This window comes from Heliangelus exortis, chromosome 2 (assembly GCF_036169615.1).
Source record: "Heliangelus exortis chromosome 2, bHelExo1.hap1, whole genome shotgun sequence".
Taxonomy (NCBI): Eukaryota; Metazoa; Chordata; class Aves; order Apodiformes; family Trochilidae; genus Heliangelus; species Heliangelus exortis.
This window is the reverse complement of record NC_092423.1, coordinates 35929203-35949642: the sequence shown is the minus strand read 5'-3', so window position 1 is coordinate 35949642 and position 20440 is coordinate 35929203. Positions and strand designations below refer to the sequence as shown.

Sequence of the window (20440 nt, the reverse complement as noted above, 5' to 3'; positions counted from 1 at the left end):
CCATGTAGAAGAGTGACAGTCCTAACATCTGTCTTCTAAAGGCTACTGATTTACCTTTTGAGAGATGCAAATCTTCAGGATACACTCAGTGAGAAATCACATTTAATGTGCCACTAATCAGTTGAAATAGCTACACCACTGATTACTTGTAAAATGACAGTTATTGTTTATCTGATAAACATAACTGTATACTTATTTTAAGATGGATTGAAATGATCTTCAACTTTTACGTGGGTTCATGAAAAATTATAAATCTAAGCAGATTTTAACTCATGTTTGCTGTTGCACATATAGAAAGTAATGCTCTTCCTGCTGTGTATTGACAGGGGAACACACTAGAGCTACATTGCACCAACAAATGCCCATTCAGTTTCTATAGGTTTATTAATAGTGACATTTGGCTGTCTTGCATCATGTAGTCTTTAGAGCACGTTCCTGAAACTTTATTGTTCTGCCCTTTTTTGTCCTCTTTTAAAATTGCATGGCAATCGTTTTACACTATGGTAATAGCTGTTTGCATCATGGCAACAGAAAGTAGTGTTTAGTGTGGGGCTTTGAAAAATATAGTGGTTTATAAAACATAGTGAGATAAGAAACAGGATTTTAAAAGTTATTTAAAATATCCACAAAATTTTAATTCTGTCAGTCTACCTTGCTATATGAAAATAAATCTAATGACACATTAGTGCTTTGAGTAACATTCAGAATCTTCCTGTGAGGAGTGGTTTGCTAGTCCTCCAGTGGTGAACATCAACTCACCATTGTCTGAAAAGAATTATCATTACAATCTATGCAATCAATTCAGCATCTGAAATGTCAGAATGTTTAACTTCTGGAAATAGCTGTTTCTTCCTTATTTAGATTGCACTGCTATTAGGCATGTAGGGTGCACCTAATATCGATAGAAAATTTAGTTTGCATTTTGTATCAAAGATTTTTTTAAATATTAACACGCATTGCAAAGCCATTGATAAACATTGCCAAATATTATTTTCACAATTAATTTTGAAAAACAAAATATTTTTATTTTTTCAAATATTACTGAATTTGTCCTTTCAAAAACCAGGTAATTAACAAACTTGGAGTTAAAAAACAGCTTTTGCTATAAGATAATTGCCAGTGTGCACAGTTTTCTGTTGCTTTTTTGGCATATTTCTTGCAGTTAGATTGTGTATGGGAAGAAGAACTTAAATACAGATATACACAGCATGAAACTCTTCTGTCCATGCTAGGCTGTTTAATTAATATTTTTGTTTCAGTCTGCCTCTTCACTTTCCTGTCCAGAACAGACTTTTATAATTGGTATAAATCATAAATTGTCGCATTCTGCCTCCCTTTCATTTCTAACTTTCTTATAAAGCTCATTTAACAAAATTCCTTCGTATTCCTTTTCTCTGTCTCCTCTGGACCGCCTGACATTCTATCAACACTCTAAGGTAATACACTCTCACTGGTTGTACCTCCTAAAGTTTTCTCCAGAATCGTTCTTCCTCACATCTTTCCTACCTTTGATACCATTTGTTCCTTCCATAAAATCTTGTTCTCCTTGTACTTTCACAGTGACACCTTCCTGAGCCTCTTCTCCTGGTTTTGTGGCCTCTCTTTTCTTCTGGATTGGCTTTTACTTTTATAGACCTCAGGCGCTGATAGCCTCTTCGATTTTCTGCAGACCTTTTCTTACCTGTTTTCTCTTACCTGTTCACACAAATTCAGTCACTCCTCTGTGCAATGTGCCTTGAAAAAGTCCACTTGTTTGCCTGATTTCCCTTTACCCAGCCCAAATGTCAGGTGTCATCTGTGACCTTTTCTTTTGAATGTCTCATTCTAAATACAAATTTGACAGAATTTTTTTTCTGCTCTTCTTCCGTATAAAAGTTTCCAGTGAAACCAGCCCGAGCAGCCACTTATGAGATGACTCTCTCTAAATGTAGTATTAGGCTGGTAAATAAACTACTGTGAAATTATGGAATAGTTATTTTTTATGTGAAATTCTTCATTGTAAGAGATTACCTTTAAGGTAAAATGTGGGACAAAGCAGTAACATTCTTAAATGGGGAAATATCTTAAAGTAATTTACCTTCAGAATTCTGCTGCATCTCCATCCATAAATGCAGTTGAAGACACATCTGCTTGAATTTTTTTTTTTTTTTATTCAGTGCTGAGTTTTATGAGATGGACACAGACACTGGCATCTAAAAAAAGATTTACAGATTTATTTAGGAGTGTACACCCATCAGCCACTGAAATGGAGGTGGAGATAAATCCTTTTTTCTGGTCTTTGTATCTTTTCCTTCCAACCTTTTTTTCTTAATGATTAAAGAATCAGCATCTAAAATGTGGTTAAAGATTTCTTATCTCATAAGCTGAATTTTCTCTAAGGGCACAACATTAAAATGATCCAAATCATACAATTGATTCTATGTGAATTGAAACCCTTTAAAAATATTCTGTAATAATATTTGCAGTTTTTCAGCTGGTCCATGCTCTAAGTATATCTTCCTATTGAATTGGTTTAACAGTTAACAGAATAAAAAAAACAGCTAGAGGCTGGCCTGGCTCCACCATACAGCTAATTTTTCTGTGAATATTTGGTTGCTGTTGACAGAAAGAATGTGTCTTGCAACCAACAGACCTCCTGCAGCCTGTTGGTAGTGCTTTTCCTCTGTCATTAATACCAAGCCAGGCTTTTATGGTTTTCTCTTTATTGAAAGCTGCTGGTGTGCTGTCCCCTAAAGAATAGTGTCTGAAAGTTAGCTAAGGGTTTTTAAAAGCCTAGAAAAATTCATACCAGCCTTCCATACAATCATGTTTTTGAAATTTAGTCTAATTGCATCCTTTGAAATGTCCTTGGATTTTGGGTTTGGGTTTTTTTGAGAACTGCCTAGGAAACAGATCTTGTATTGATGATACTTGATATAAATAAGTACCACTGTGTTATCTGTAGATATCATAGTATTTATTTTATGTCATGTGGGTTACTCATGGGTGCCTATGCAAAGACCATGCTTTCTGCTATGCTTTTCCTTACCTTATGATGCAAGTGATGAGGGCTTCCCAAGACCTGTATTAAAAGGAAAAAAAAAAAATCATTGTTGCAATTCTTACAGGAAGCCTTTTATAGACAGAGATGTAAGACTAATAAATGATAGAGAAATTCTTTAATAAAAGGTACTTTGATCCCAGAATCAAAAAGAAACTCTTCAGTACATATAAGATACCTCAGGCCACTTTCTACAGGTTATTCTCTATTGCATCTTTTTGCTAAGATCAGTCATGGAAAAACAAAAGCAAGTTGGTCAGGTACCTTTTTTTTTTTTTTTTTTAAGACAGAAGAAAACATCTCTGTGCTTATAAGAAACAAACTCCTTCAGAATAGTGATCTGCAAGCTCAGTGTGACAGGAAAAGAATGAAGGTTAAAGACAATAATCACACACATACAAAGGCACACCTGGTGAACAGCCTAGTTCATTAAGGACCAGGACTGCCTGTTTTCCTAAAGGCACTGGGAATATTAGAAAAAAGGAGAATTCACAAATGTCATACTCTGATTACAGCATAAGCTACTGACATGTGCTCCAGTAATGGTATTGCCTGATGGCATCTTATCTGCAAAAACAGCTCATCTTTTTTTTTTTCACTTCTAATAAGTATAGTAAAAAATTTTACCATTTAAAATGACGAATCTTATTACTTCATAATGAATGTCACACTTTCCTTTTTTATCCACGCTTTTCTATCTCTAGGAGTTGTGTGACTTCCAAAATTAACACAGAGGTAGCATTAATCCTTTGCAAATAGTGGAATCAGCATGTGATGGAAGTCACTTGCTGTGTAAATATGCAACTTGTATGATTCTAAGTGCTATATCAATCTCCACAGCTGGAGCAGATTAATGAGTACAGAATTCTTAGCAACTGGAATGCTGAACCTATGTAGGAGAGACGTGATCCATCTAAAGCAAAACATTATCAGCCTGCTGGAATATAAAATTTGAAATCTTGTAAGGGACTTTTTTTTATAAATATGTAGGAAAATATATAAATATATAGGAAGAAAAAAGGAACTTAAACTGAATATGTACACCTACTGTTTCCATAGTAGTTATTGCCATTCTGGAAAGAGTTATGGATAGCTTTTGAATTAGTGCTCAGCATGTAAGGTAAAGGAAAATCTGAGGCTTTCTTACACTATTGTATCAGATAATCACATATCTATATCTTGAAAGTTGCATGTTATTTTGGAAAAAGCAGCTAGTAAATGGATATCTTTAAAAAGACATAGGAGATCTAAAAGGGGTAATAGAAGGCTTTCAAGGTTGACCATAGATCAACCAGAGCTTCACCTCCATGCAAGAAAACCCTGTATTGATGGGGATGGTGAAAATACTCAAAGAAACTCCACCTGAAGAAACTGTGCCTGCCTTCTACAACATGGTTCAGAGTGGATGTCATGATACATCACATCACCTAAACTGTTGTCTCTACCACTTACCAGGACGGACTGTCTTGAGCTTTGTAGGCTAAGGACATGGAGAGGTATTAGATATGAGACATTTCATCCAACATGGCAAGTTAGGTTGAGAAAGAGAAGAAAGAGGGGCTTTTAAATAGTTTAAATAGGAATTTCAATGTCATAGGACAAAACCAGACTACTCTGGTGGAGAACCAATTCAATAGATTTAAATTAATTCTTGCTCAGAGAAACAGATAAGCACACTGCTCTCATGCAGAATTTAACACCACTTTTAAAATTTAGTTTAGATGGTTTGATCACTGAGAGCTGAAAATTTGGAAAAAAAACCCCAAACAAACAACAAAAATAAACCCCAAAACTAACATGTTCATTTAGTTGAGTATTTTCTGAAGCAGTCCCTTTTGTTTTACCTTACTTCATTTGGCTGGAATCTGTATGAGTTGTGGTTGCTTAAAACACATGCAGGCATCCAAGTTGGAGATGGGAAAGCATGCTTTTTTCCTTCCATTTTTTTCTTTTTTTTTTTTTCCTTCTCCCTTTTACTGACATATAGAAAATCCTGAACTGGGAAGGTGTAGCACAGCGAATCCCCGGTGCAGGTAGCACCGGAGTATGGGCCGATCTAATTGGCCTCCCAAACATGGGGTTGGGCATAGCAAAGGGGTCGCACCTCCCATCTCTTCGAGAATATTCGGGAATATTCTCCAACATTCTCCGAGCCTTCCTAACATTCCACAACATATCCCCCCTTTTCTTTTTGCACAAGCCCATGTTTGGTTTAAAGTTTTGCAGTGCTAATTTTCAAACAAATATAGTGCAAATAACAAAACGTGCAAAACTTAAGGATACATTCAATAATATAATGCCCTTTTCAAAACAAATCTAAAAAACTACTCAAACCACTCAATTAATGAATTAAACAGGTTGATGCATTGAATGTTGTAATGCCCTTGTAAAAATAATCTAATAACTATGCAAACCACTCAAGTAATGAATCAAACAAATCGGTTAAGAAACTATCAAGTAAATCTCGTCGTCTTAATCAAGTAAAAATCAGCTTCACATTTTAAACATATCTCTATTTCATACAATCATTCATACTCACACACTCTTCAACAGGAAGGGTTCTTCCATGAATTATGTGAAACGTTCTTCACTGAGAAATTAGAAAAGTATGTATAGTATGTATAGTGTTGCATGTATAGTTTTGTGCTGTAGAGCCAAAAATACATCAGTCTTCTATAATTTAAATCTTTCTTGCTTTTGTAGGCAGATTTCAAGATGTAACTCTTTTGCTTGTAGTCAATTTCTGGCTCTGCTAATTGGTCTGTGGGCTCGCACCCCCCTTAATTTTTATGCATTGAATTGACTTTAATTAAACCTGTTTGAGAGAGAGCTACTTCCTTTATTCCCCAAATTCCTTTTTGTTTAATTCTGACACACCACAAAATGTCTGCTTTCATTTACCCTAGCATCAATTCATTTTAATTCCACCAGAGTCATTGCAGTTACTTGAAATATACAGTTGTATAAGCAAGAACAAAATTTGATCTCATGCCTGCCCGCTACAGACACCTAAATGGAGGGAAAAAACACAGACCTTTCCAAAACAGTGCTCAGTCTTCACTCTTTTAATGGATTTTGCATCAGCAAGGAATGTGACAAATGAGTATGCCAGTGACCAAGTGATAGGCAAAGAAATCTAAATGTGTGACTAAAAGAACTGGATATTACTAATGAGCTTGAAAATTGGAATATTCTGACATATTAGCAGCACAGTACAAGTCAGATTCTTCCTTTTAAAGAGCACACCACAAGAGATTTTTCATTTTCTGAAGCAGTGGAGTATCTTTTTCTTATCTGTGAGATCACATGCTGTAATTATCTGCTTCTGAGTTACATCAAGGCATTTGACAATTAAAACTTTACAGCAATACAGTGATTTTAATTTGCCCTTCAAGAGAGGGATTTTGTTTTCTTAACTGCCAAAGTTTAAGCAAAACTAAGAAAAGATGGGTGTAATCTTTACATCTATCTCTCTTTCTACCAAGTCTAAAATGTCAGTAGTTCAGCTCCTGAAGGTTGAAGTGCCATTTCCTGATGTTCAATAGACTCTCAATTCTGTTCTGCAGAAAAATGGAAAGGAAGAGGAAGAGCGGGGTCACATTTTGAGTCAGCAAGAAGACGGAGTAGAGCTGTCCTTTATCATATCTCTGGACATCTACAAAGAAGAGAGAAGAACAAATTAAAGATTAATAATGTAGGTGCAACTCTTCTATTTTTAAAAAGTTTAACCTTTTATATTTGCACTGTTTTTTTTTTCCAAGTGCTGTAAAATGTCAGTGGGTACCTGAGAAATACCCTAAGCATAATTTTATGATAACAAGAGGAGTAAAGCATACTTGAGGGCAGTCCTACTATGATATCTGTTACACTTCATATACCAATACAGTGCAAATATCCATATTATAAAAAGACATTAACTTAAACCACATTAAAGGAAAACCACATTATAACATTTTTTAGAACTTAATTACAATTTACCTCATGATCCCGATTATTTCATTTCAATAATTATTATATGCTAAAAAAAAAAAAATTAAAAAATTAACTAACTCAGGATATTACTCTAGCTGAAAATCTCTGTTCTCTGTAAACTCCAGGTCACACTTCATTCATGCAACTTTTCACTTGAATGTCTCAGACTTTGTATAAATTTATCTTTCATTTCCTAACTATAGTGATGTTTCTTTCTCTAAATTACTCTTGTGTTCCCCTAAACTAACTAAAATGTGAGCTCATAAAACACTCTGAATTTGAGGAAAAAAAAAATCAATAGACAAAATCAAAGATATAGCAACAGAAAAACTTCTACAGAAATATGCCCAGGAGAAAGAATAAGTCTCATGTTCTGGCAAACTGTATTTCAGGAGAAAAGTTAATGCAGAGAAAAAGTAGAAATGCATATGAAATCTGAATGAACATATAAAAAAACTGATAGAATGATATCTCAAAACTTGTTCAAAAAATAAGAGCCTATAATTATTGAAAGCATAAGTAGCATAAAGAAATAGTTTTTCTTAAAATCGGAGAACATTATTTCATTCCTTGTGTTTATATCATCAACATATAAAAACTAAAATCTTTGACAGAACCACAGGAAAAAATAGCCACTCGGTTTGGTATTAATGGCTGAGGGATGATGGAAGACAGACAGTGGAAAAAGTAGCCTAAGGATATAGATTATGAACACCCTGAAAAGATGACCTGCCACTGGGTATGTTCCTTTCATTGGTTACCAGAATTAAGGAACAGTGCAGTTACATCCTCCTGGATATTATTACATCACAAATTAAAACAGAAAGAAGATGGTAAAATACACAGCTGGTATATGCCTTAAAGGGCATACAGTCACTTCCACTGCATGTAAATATCAAATGTTTAAAATATTAAGTGTTTAAAAAAAAGGTTAGCAAGTTAAAAATATTTAGAAACGCTAAATGTTCAAAAAGTGTAAAAAAAAAAAAAATCATAATTCTGCAAAATGTTACCAGGTCTTCGAGTGATATTTTCATAGTATAGTATTGTTTAGGAATATGAATTCTAAATAGCTTTAGGTGACTGTCAAAATCCTAGTGCAAATGATGTTATACCGGTTTAAAAATCTGTTGTCAGACTAATTTACTACGTTTTGTGCCTACATTCTTGGAGCTATGAATTGGAAATCATAGGAGGAGTATTTTCTGCTCTGTGTTTAAAAATGGGCTGATGCTAACATTGAGCATGCAGCCCCCAGGATTTATGAGTGAGAACCAAAAATGGAGCAGGCAAGGATCTCAATATTTCAAAACAAACACACAAAAAGAAAGGTTGTGACAGGCAAGACAAATCTAATTAGGTCTGCAGTTATGCATTTGTTGTCTTTTTATATTGGTAGTGAATAACTTCAAGATCAGATGTAATATTAGCTTGCTGAACACCCAGCATTGTTTTGTGAGGCCTTTCATGATTAGAACAGAAGTATCCAGGAGCACAACAGTGAGCAAGAATTGTGTTGGTAAATAATACACAGTAGTTCACATACCACAAGTTTCTTTTCAGGAGGGTAGGTGTTTTTGTTAGAACTCTGAAAGATAGGCATTCATAAAAATTATGCTTAAGACTGAAGTCTTATTTCCTAGCAACTGAAATACCTTTGCTGGCAGAAAAAGACCCGAGACACACGACAAAGCTAGATGTGGTCTAATGGCAAAGGTGGTTGGTTCTGGAGCCATATTACAGTGGATCTTCATTAGCATTTTAGTTTAGCAGGTGTGCAGTTTTAAAGACAATCAAAAAATTAGTTCTACTAATTGTGCTTTGGTTCATAGCAGCCTTAGCACATATGAACTGGATTCTTTCAGATGAAACTGAATCAGGAGAGGTTCTCCAAGTACTATCAGCTGTTCAGTCCACAGATTATGTCTAAAACAACCTCCTAGCAGCTCTAAAATATGTATAGGAAGAATGTTCTGTCTTCAACACCATCTATTACAATTCTATAGGTTTATTCCTATCCACAATACTATGTCCCTACACATACAAAGCTTTAGTCTAACTCTGCATCAGGAAAATGTTGCTCTTCAAGTCAGAAATCCCTCAACAGAGGAAGAAATAGTTTGCTAGATTCAGTTCCCTCCTGATTCTTTTTAATCTGTTCCTCATTAATCCTCTTCCTGTCCTAGCCATCCAAAAAGTTATTCCATCAACACAACCATCTGTTTAAATAAGTCTGAGGTGTTAGCATTAGTTGTTGCCTGCATATGGGTATGTCATATTTTTGTATTGGAAAAACTGTTGTCTGTGTGATCAAACTATTGTTTTAATTTCATTTTTTCCTTTCTTTTTCAGAATGTTTTTGTAGATAAACCAGCATTTCCAGAATACAAAGTTTCAGATGCAAAAAAATCCAAATTCATATTGTTACATTTTAGCACTTTTAAAGCTGGCTGGGACTGGCTTATTTTACTGGCAACGTTTTATGTTGCTGTGACTGTACCTTACAATGTTTGCTTTATTGGCCATGATGAGCTGTCTACAACTCGAAGCACAACTGTCAGTGACATTGCAGTGGAAATTCTTTTTATCATCGGTAAGATATTCTTGGGATTTCTTTGGGATGTCTTTTTTTAACACTGAAATTTCTCAGAGAAAGTATATTATCAGAAGAGATAAATGACTGCTTTCATGATTTTAAAGAAAATCAATTTTAGCTGTGTAGTTTGAGATTTAACCTGAATTTTAGAAAGTCCACTTTTGGTTTTAGTCCCTTTTATTTTAAATTGATCCGGCTCTCAGTCAAAATGGGCCTTTGACCCTAAGAAAGGTTGAAAACCACTGTTTTACCTTGCAAAACCTTCCAAATACTGGGGTGTGTGCAGATATTACTGTAGTTATGTTCATAACATAACATTTTATTTTAATTACCCTTCACAAACCCACAGATCACAAATTGAAAATATCTAGATTTTTAAAAGTAATGACCTAAGTTTAAAACTCATATTGCAATAATGAAAGTGCACGCTATATTGACAACTGGGAAAGAATTTTAGAGGTAAAGATTGCAGTTTGTCGTTTTGTCCAAACATTTTCTTTCAATGATCCATTTAATTCTTATGTATTTAATAAATTAAAAAGAAGACAGAAAAGAATCCCTGGCTAGAATGGTACAGATTTTTCCCCAAGTTTTTTTTTGTTACAGTACCACTCATTTCTGCCACTCTGACAAGACATATCTCAGATATGATGGTAATATGCAATTGGAGAAGTTATTATTTTAAAGATACAAGCAAAGTTGAGTATGGCTTTCTTGAAAACAAAAAGGCTTAGGACAGGTTCTAAGAGTGAAATAAAATGAGCAAAAGCATAAAATTATCCTCAGATTTGAAACTTCTTTTCCAACTTCACTTTTTTCTGATTTTTATCCTGAAAAACATTCAGCTTGACTCAAACATTAAAAGCAAAGCTGTGATCTTCTCAAGAACTAAGGAACCTTAGGGTTCTCTATACTCCAGGCAGCAACTTAGAATGTCTTTTAAAATTATGAAAAGTTTATTTCATTTTTCTTACAGTTTTACTGTAGACAGCAAGACCACTAGGTGATGTGGCTGATGAAAGAATATTCAGGATGTATAAATATTTGTGTGTCCTCCTTTGGACATTGATCTGTCGTTAGGTTTAAGGTCTAATGCTCACTGTTAACTTTTGGTGAACTCTTATGTTAATGCAAACAATACCCATTGAGTGACACTCAAATACTGCAGTAAGAAACTTACATTCTGCAATGCAGATTACATAGGATCATCATGCAGGATGATGATCTTTTGTCTTGTCTAAAAAAAGGCTATGGCTCCAGTCAGTCATACATGAATCCATGTTCCATTTTAAGGAATATAAAATTAAGTAGTTCCACTTGATCTACCTGCACATCTTCATAAAAACAGATTCAAGGTTACAATATTCTGATAATGGTTATATCCTTCACTACACAGTGATGTAAATAACTGTTTTGTGTTGTGATTGTGTTTATTAGAATCTGAGCACAAAGAGTATAATTTGTATCTAACTGATTTTTGTACTCTAATATTCATTGGAAGCAAGACATGTCTACTGGAGTGCTACTTTTCTGCTTATATCCTATTCTAGATATGTAGACTATTTACAGAAGTAAGTCAAAAGAACTGGTATTTCTATGATGAACAAAGTAGTTTGGTAAGAAGAATGAAAGGAAGATTTTTTTACTTCATATTTTCTGGTTAGACTTTCAGGTTATTCATCAAGGAAATCAAACTATGGTTGTAACTAAATACATTCAAAGAACAATATATAAAGTACTAAAAGAGATTTCTTTGCATGGTTATGTTACTGGTAACCACAAACACTTTAGTGTAGCATACCAACATTCATCCTCCCCAGTTTCAACTATGGCTTCATTTCTCCCAAAATAATCTTTTCCAAAGTTATGATCTGCTTTTAAATTTGTGGCTCTGATGGAAGGTTTATGGAATAATTTTAGGACATTCTCATACTGCATTTAAATCTCTACAGTGAATTTAAAGAAAATAATGTGCTTATAGTCACCTCTGACTGGTCCCTAGTCTGTTAAAATTGCTGTATGAATATGTTGCAGAACCTTAGTAAACATTGAAAGTAGTAAGGCTGAGAGAATATATAAATTTAAATGTTTCAGGACATTGTTGTATTGTGGCACTGGCAAGAAAATCTTTGAGTGATGATCTACGTGCTTAGAGAAAAGTCAGTGAGAAGTGATGAGTAAAATTCTTGTTATGATATTGCCACCTCAGAATTCAGTGGGGAGATCTGTCTGAGATAAGGCCTTCAGCTGTATTACAGTGTTTGAACCACAGACTGAATCATTACAATTCTGTAACCCCAGATTGGAGAAAAAGTCTATCTGCTTTGATTTTATTCAGATTTCTGAGAATATAGAACAAAATTCCTTTTCTGGATATAACTTGTGTAAACTCTTAGTTGGACTTCACAAGGTCTTAATTTTTAGCTGTGTTTTCATAGGGAGCAGAGGTATGGCAATAAAGAGACAGATGTCTGCTCATCAGTTCAAGGAAAATAATAGATAGGGGCTGAAGCTTTCCTTTAAGCAGAAAAGTTTGAATAGATCTAGGGGCTAAAAAGAAATTCTTTTAGGCTTATCTATTTTGTGATTCACCATATGCTTAAGCATGATAAAAATACATATGAAAGTGGTTTCCTGTTTGGGGCTGCTTATGAGCAAAGTGCTGATATGAATTAAGTTATTTATTTAAAAAAAAAAAAAAAAAAAAAAAAAAAAAAAAAAAAAAGGCACATCTACCTAGAGATTTAACTGCTGTACCCTTTAATGTTCTTTAAAACATCAACAGAATATAAAAAATAACAGTCCTTTTTTGTGATGTCTTTGGGGAAGAGGTTTGAGAGGGAACATGATTAAGACTTCCCAAATCAATTTAAAATTATTTTTTACTTGATGGCTCCTTTACATGCTAGTGTTTCTATAACTATCTAGATCTGTTGCTTGCGTGCACCTTCAGATCTCTTTTCCTTAGTAATGTGTGCAAGCTCTCTCTAACATTAATTTGGAAATAAATCTTTTGCTTCCTTTGTCCAGTGATGGTTTAAAACTAGTTTAGTTCAGAATTTTTTACTGTTTTATGTATCTTAAAATCATAAAGAAGTGAAGAGAAAAGCTTTTAGACATTAGTGAATTTAAGCTAACACATGAAAAAAATATTTTAGAAAGTGTTTCATTTGGTTTAGTGAGATTACCTCCTTTAGTGCACTATTGACTTGAGAGTTTATGTCCTTTAATTTGTACAGACAATGGCCAGGTCCTTGACTTGTAGACAGGCACGACTGGATGGCTAAAACTTCAATATTTATTAGAGACATAATGCATCTTGGTTTCTTTTCAGTAATTATTGTAAAACTTTCTCTCTTTTGGAAGATAATTGGGAGAATCTCTCTCCCAGATCATACCATTTTAGTAGCAATAACCTTCAGATTGCATAACTTCTAGTTTTCTTTAACTTCATTGCTGTTTTCAGACATAGTCTAGTTTTTTGTTTGGGTTTGAGTTTTTTTGGTTGATTGGTTGGTTTGGGTTTGGCTCTTTTTTTTGTTGGTGGTTTTGGGTGGGATTTTTTTTTCATTTCTTTTTGGAAATATTATTGACCACCTTAATGGAAGAAAGTAACATTACTGGAAAATGTATCAATACATTATTGCTAAATACATAGACTCACTCACAGGGCTATTTGAAATGGAGGTCTTCAACAGGAGTAGTGATCAATGTGGTGGTTCAAAGGAAATATACAAAAGCTTTCAGGGTTACAGTAAAACACTTTTTGCTGGATATAACCAAAGGTATCTGTGGGGTTTTTCTCCTAAGGTGGCCAGGAACAGCTACAGGGAATAGAGATATAAAAATAAATGACCTTTATCTTTTAATTTTAGTCTTCTATTTGTGAAATATTTGTGCCAGCTTCTAATGGAAAATAAAGAACCCTGGATACTAATTATAGCTATAAAATTATATTATTTATAAACGTACTGGTAACAGAAATCGTAAGTTATTTTCTGGAAAGTACTCCCATGCTTACCTGTAGGAAAAAAACTACAGCATACCTAAACTTTCCTCCAGCTCTTCCCACACACACTGGTCTGAAGACTTTATCTATGGCTTGCAATTTCATGGGAGAAAATTTATGATGGTAACTAAGTTTGCTTCTCTTTGTACGTGTATATCTCTTTCTTGTTAAATACTATTTAACAAAATGTACTATCAGCAATTTCATTATTTAAAAGAAGCCTGGTTAGAAACCTAAAAACTGTTAATTTGCTGCATTATACCATAAAGAGACTTGATAGTCATTAATGTCTATCACAAATACAAATTACTCAAAAATTTCCAGAACTTTCTTAAATCATGTGAAGCCCTAGAATCTCAGACCTTTAATATGTAGTGATTTTAAAATATGTTACAAATGAAGTAGAAATTTTTATCACCATGCATGACTTGCATGGTTATTCAGGTGTGTGTATGTGACTGTTTTGAAAATAATACACATTTTAAAAAATCTGTGGGAATCGGATGCGATAGTATTAATTGTAATATTAGGTTGCTTTACTTTAAATTAGAATTTGTTTATTTTTTCCTTTGTGTTCCTTTTTTTTACTATAATGACTATGACCCTTGCAAGTGCACAGAATGTCATGTAAAACAATCTTTGTCTAGAGGACCTCACATATATGAGGTGTATGAGCAGTTTGTGCATTTTGAAAGGAAACAGCAGTGTTTTGAGCCATATTTTTGAAATTGTGCTTTCAGACCCTAATATCCTGAAATTCAGGCAGATGCCAAGGGAGTGGTATGAAACTAAAAAAGCTGGGGTTGTCCAGCCTGGAGAAGGGAAGGCTCCAAAGTGACCTTTTGGCAACCTTCCAATATCTGAAGAGGATCTACAGGAAAGCTGGGGTAGGGCTTTTTACACAGGTGTGTAGTGAGAGGACAAGGGGAAATGATTTAGAACTTGAAGAGAGGAGATTAGGTTAGATAATAGGAAGAAACTCTTTCATTTGAGGATGAGGAGACACTGAAACAGGTTGCCCAAGGAAGTTGTGGCTCCACCTCCCTGGAAGTAATCAAGGCCAGGTTGGATGGGGCCTTGAGCAACCAGGCTTAGTAGAGGGTGTCCTTGCCTATAGCAGAGGGATTGGAACTAGATCATCTTTAAGTTCCCTTCCAACCCAAACCATTAAACAATTCTATGAATTTGTCTGTGGGAGTTTATCACTGAGTGTCAAAAGATCTCATCTGTAGAACCATGTATATGATCAGAACATAAAACCAAATAGAGTGACATTGTTGATGCTCCTAGTATTAGGGAAAGAAAGCCATAATAAATATTTCATTGACTTTGGATTACCTCCTAATGTGACTACATGGTACAAAATGTTTACGCTGAAAAGCACTAACAAATTTCTTAAAGATTCTCTCTTAAAGCACCAAACAGAAGTTGGCAAAACCACTATATTGTTAGAAAATTTTCCAGTAGCCTTCCTCACATACCACTGTATGGAGAATAGATGCTAGTCTGCACACAAGATGTTGTTTCCATACACAAAAACATCCATCTGGACACAGAGGAGACAAGCACAAGCCACAAGAACTTACAAGTGAACATTTCCATGGAAACAATTCTGTATCTTCTTCAAGAAGACACAGATAACAGTTATGATAACGGAGGTATTGATTTGTATTGGCTCTGCTGATTTTTTCTGTTTCTCTGCTGAGGTGTAATGTTATTGCTACACATTTTTAGTCAGCTTCCCATAAAATGAAAAAATGTATGCTTGTAGAGCTAAATCAGTTTTAAGAAATCACTGCCCAAAAATGCTGTTTACTACACCTGAATTTGGGAGATACCTTACAGTTAAGACAAGAAAACTGCTCATGTGGACATTCTTGCTTTTCTTGAGGCCAAATTAATTACATTGATTTAAACTACTGGTGAACTGGTTACAAGATGGTTTTGTATTGTGCCATGTACCATCAAAGTTAAATGTAAAATCCAAGAAAGAACTATTTAAAGAAATACCAAACAGGTATTATTTCTGAAATCTGATTTTGTAAAGGAATACCTAAAACAAGGCAAGTAGATTACACAATATAAAAATCTTAAAACACAGGCAAGATGATGGGAACCTCATGAATACAGGCTGAAATAAGCATTATTAACCATAAGTATTACTTTCTCTTCTGGGGACAGCTCTGTGGGTACCTTATAGCTGGGTCAAGATATTCTGTATCTGTCCTTCTGGCAAATGCAGCCACTGTTCTCAACTTCCAGCTTCCCTTCTCAGCTCCCCTAATGGCTATATTGAGACATTATTTTATTTCCTACTTCCTCTTTCACAATGAAACTTTTAACATTGGAATGTCAGGCCTCTGAGCACTTCAGACTTCTAAGAGTGCTCAAGATCTGACTCACTTTTTTTTTTTTTTTTCTCAGCTGTGGTGTTACTCTTGGAAAGACAAAAAAAAAAAAAGACAGTGTGACAGATTTTTTGTTTCACCTGTACTCAATTCACACATTGTGAAATGCTGTAGTAATAGTTTTGTAAGTAATGGTAAAACAACACTATATTTTTTAATAATATTAAGTTCTTCTAATTAAGTATCTAGGTTATTTCCAAGGAAATGAGGAAATGCTTAATACTTTCACTTTTTTTTTTTTTTTTTTTTTTTTTTTGTGAGCCTGCATGTGGTCATTTTTTGATTATTTTTTTATGCTTTTTAGATAATGTTCTATGTTTGTGAATTCTTGCCAAGCTGGATGATCTATTTTCTGAGAAAAATATTTCAGGTTTCCCCCTTGGAATTGGTCAAAAAAAATTAAGTGCACAAAGCAAACGTGCTGCTGCCCACTGAATGTTTTACTCTGTGATCTTGTTGTTGTTGTCAACAGCATTTATGTAAATTGTGCTCATGAAATACCTAACAAGAAAATTTCTTCACACACACTGAATTGAGTGAAAAGTTATGTCATAACTGATGTTTCTTCAGTCTTTGGAATTGTTTCTTTCTACCATATTGTGCAGGTTGTATTAAGGAAATTACCAATGTAGAAACTTCTTCAGTCAGAAATACCCATCTTCTTTTGAAAACAGAGCTGGCAGTCCACTTTTAAGAAATGTTTTTAATTCTTTGCTTTTCTTTCAAGACTCCAAAGTCTGAATCTTCCTTAGTAGAAAAGTCAATATATTTTAGTTACTCAATAGACTGCGTCTGTTTTTAAAAGGTAGAGCATAGTTATAAAAATTAAAATCTTTCCAGTGTTTAGTATGCTGTTGTAAAGGTCATGATATGTGATGCTTTTCTGGCATATTGTCTACTGTAGAAGTGAAATTAATCCCTATTTAACACCCTTATAACTAAGGAGAGCAACTGGAAAAGGGAACCCAAGAAATTGAAAATCAAGGAAACATAAAACAATGTGGCTTTTTATTTTTTTAGTTTGTGGTCTTCTGTTTGGTTTCACTTTGCTGGGGTTTAAATTCACAGGCTCTCAGAGCAGTAAAGAGTTGCAATTAAAACCACTGCCTTAACGATGATGTGCCAGTCATTCTGTCTGTCCCAGCATGCCCACAGTAATGGGTAGAGCAGCCTGAGTATGGTGCCTGGCAGAGCACACCATGTTAGTGAATTAACACTGGCCATACCTATACCCTTGGAGGGATGAGTTACCTCAATAGCCACTCAAACCACATATGCCTTCAGATTTCAGTTTTTGTGCTAATGGATTGTTTACCCAAGTAAAACAGTATTTCCACTTGGGTATGACTTCAATATCTGAAGGAAAAACAGGAAGGAGATGTATACTTGCAACCAGATTCTCCATTATATATGGATATTTAATCCAGGTATTAATTCCAGTAATATGTCAAAAGCATGTTTTCCTGAACAGAATCAGCTCTTGTTCACAGACCTCAGAGATATGAGAATCTACAACTGCCCTCATCTGTGGCTTACAAAAGACATATTTCTTTTTCACATTTTTTCACTCGCCTGCAGAAGTGGCATATTGCTAAGCCTTCAGTACTACTGGTTTAAAAGGCCACTGCCTGCTGATTCTTAGGACACGTTGGACTGCAAGTTATCATCTGATATGATACAAATATACTTTGCTAAAAAAAGCTTTTCCAAAGCTAGAAAGTATCTTTAGACTACATCTGTTTCTTCTACAAGATTATTGATATTTCTCTCATAAAGGGATGCCACATTAAAGGACGGAACAAAGGAAGTGAAGCTGCAGATTAGAATTTATATCCTAATACCTCTAAAACTGTAATTTTCCTTAATCCTGCCCACCAGTGCTCTCTTTCTTTTTCCCATGAAGGGTTAGATTTCCTTGTAAATTTTTCTGTAGTTTATATTGATTTTTATTTAGGATCTGTTCACCATTTGCTAAATTTTTCTGAAAATAAAATATTAATTCTCATTGAGGAGCTGCAACACTCTGTTATAAAGGCATTATTTTGTTTTATATTATTATTACTTTTATATTTAATTAGATATTAGCTATTTATTACATAAACCCCCTATTTTAATGCTTTTATTACTTAAACCTTTTTTTCCTGTAAGCTTTCTTTTACTTCATAGTAGCCTGGATTCCTAAACAAAAGGTGTAAAAGAAGCATTATTTTCATCTCCTATTTAAATCCAATATTATCTCCCTTACCTTATCATGTCAGAATCTGAAAACAAATCATCAAACTGATTGTGGCAATAGACAATTTGAGGGGAGATGCTGAGCTGAAAAATCACACTTCCATTTGAAAGAATTGCACCCAGGGGATTTACGAGGAACATGTAGGCTTACAGCAGCAGTATAGAGAAAAATGAGTTTATATAGGAGCACATATAGCACTAATCAAGCACTACAGCACTAATATTTCCTGGAAAGCTGTCTGGTCAGATTTTAATACCATTATGCACATACAATTAAATAACAGTGGTTCGAATAATCAGCTAGATCAAAGAGCTTTGACTCTGGGGAAATTCTTGTTAGCTTAAGACAATAAAATAAGATTTTAAAAATAAAAGAAATAAGAGAAAAGCCAGTCATAATATCTTGGAGAGCAAGATGGTACAGGAAAATGTCTGTCCTAAAGATCAGTAGAGTTAATATACCTAAATCATCTAGGTCTTGAGCATAAGACTGAATTACTGTAGTCTAATCAGAAATCATGCACCTCTCAGTCCCCTGGCTACTCTTTACATGTACTCTACTTGCACTAAAGGTTCAGGATTTTTCAGCTTCTCTTAATTCACAGTAAAAAGAGAGGTAAACTGATTTATATTACCTAGCATTTGCTGCAGTCCAAAAGCATAGCAAGGGCAGTTACAGAATCATCTGACAAATCCTAAATTGTTATTTAAAAAAAAAAAATCAAGCCTAAAGTAAAGAAAAAATATTGGTACAGTAAAACCAACTGCTTTTAGTAAAATAATCCTGTTTATGGGTAAAAAGGTTCAGCTGGCTAGCAAATACATGTTTACCTCCAGATTATCACGTTTTTTTTCCTTTCTTTCTTTTTTTTTTTTTTTAACAAGGATTAGAAATTGAGATTATAAAAAACACATATTGTGCTTTTGAAAAGGGTCTGATAGCATAGTTTCATGAATATCAGTTTATAGTTTTTTCTTTTCGTATTATTTGGCAGTGCAAGTTCCATTACACAATAAGTAGAACCTCCATTTATTTAATGTAGTTTTTTTCTCTTTGTTGAGCACCAAATATAAAGTGGTATTTTCATAAAGTTCACTGAATGGATGTGGTTTTGTGTGAATATGAGCATGACAGGAATCTAGATGTTTTAGTAAAGGATGTGATATGTCCTACAGAGGTTTAATACAAGAGATGTCATCAAATGATTCCAAAAGGGCATGGATATGCTCAGAGTTCACAGCTCATTTATGCCCAGCTATGAACTAAATTGTCTTTTCATAGGAACTGATCACAGCTAGAGCACTATTTGTCACACCAGAAACTTTAAAAAAGGATATGACAGAGGAGTAAAAGCTCTTTGATCAGTCAGATAAGGGAAGGAATAAGTTAGTGCTTTTCACAGCACTAGCTTTAGAAATTTTGAATTGAAACATCACAGAAGCATGTAGCCGTGTTAAATACAAACTTGGAAGATATTAGGGTAATGTTGGTCCCAATCTTCTGATATTTACTGCTGTGGATATTCTGTGAGACCCTAATCAGTGCAAAATACATAAAGAAAATAGGAACATGCGTGTAGATAAAGGTTTTTGAATGGGAACACTGTCACAGTTTAAACAACGGTTGTTTCTTTTTTTCAGTGTAACTTCATAACAGTTTCAGAGACATCACATTTTTAAAACTCTTTTTTAAAGGGATGTGTGCCCATATCTTATCGGTTGTAGAAATAGCAGACTGAGAGAATCCATGCAGAATCAGCTATTTAACCATTGAATCCAACCAGAAGATAAATCAGAGTCAAGGTTTGAGGCTAATAGTACTGAATGATTTTATGAGATTGGTTAACCAGTGTTTATTTTCTCTGCATGCATCTCAGGGACATAGAGCCTAACAGGGCCTGTGGTTTTCCTTGTGCTGGTATGGGAAGGTGATTAGTTTGCTGGCTAGAGAGGAGGAGTTGTTCAGCAGTGCTGAAAAAAAACCCAGAAAGGAGCTCCATTAACAAGCACGTGTAATCAGAGGGTGCGAACAGCAGAAGTTTGAGTTAGGACTCAGCAGAACAGAAGGGCTGGAAGGTATGCACTGAAACAATCAAGAGTGTAAAAGAGGTGATAAGGAATAGGGAGATAAGAGATTTGTCTGGGGAGACTAAGCAGAGTAGTCTTCCTGAGAGCATGAA

General features: G+C 34.5%; 1 protein-coding gene and 1 long non-coding RNA gene across 3 annotated transcripts in view; one reads left to right on the top strand and one right to left on the bottom strand.

Annotated features, from left to right (window-relative positions):
- The window catches only part of LOC139792353 (uncharacterized), a 414091-nt gene that overhangs the window by 176888 nt on the left and 216763 nt on the right, over window positions 1-20440 (bottom strand). The gene's annotated exons all lie outside the window — the stretch shown is intronic.
- Window positions 1-20440, top strand: part of KCNH8 (potassium voltage-gated channel subfamily H member 8) — a 170537-nt gene that overhangs the window by 74704 nt on the left and 75393 nt on the right. Inside the window, exons 4-5 of the mRNA XM_071735531.1 lie at window positions 6607-6734; window positions 9365-9605. Coding sequence (XP_071591632.1) covers window positions 6607-6734; window positions 9365-9605 — 369 coding nt within the window. The remainder of the gene's footprint in view (window positions 1-6606; window positions 6735-9364; window positions 9606-20440) is intronic.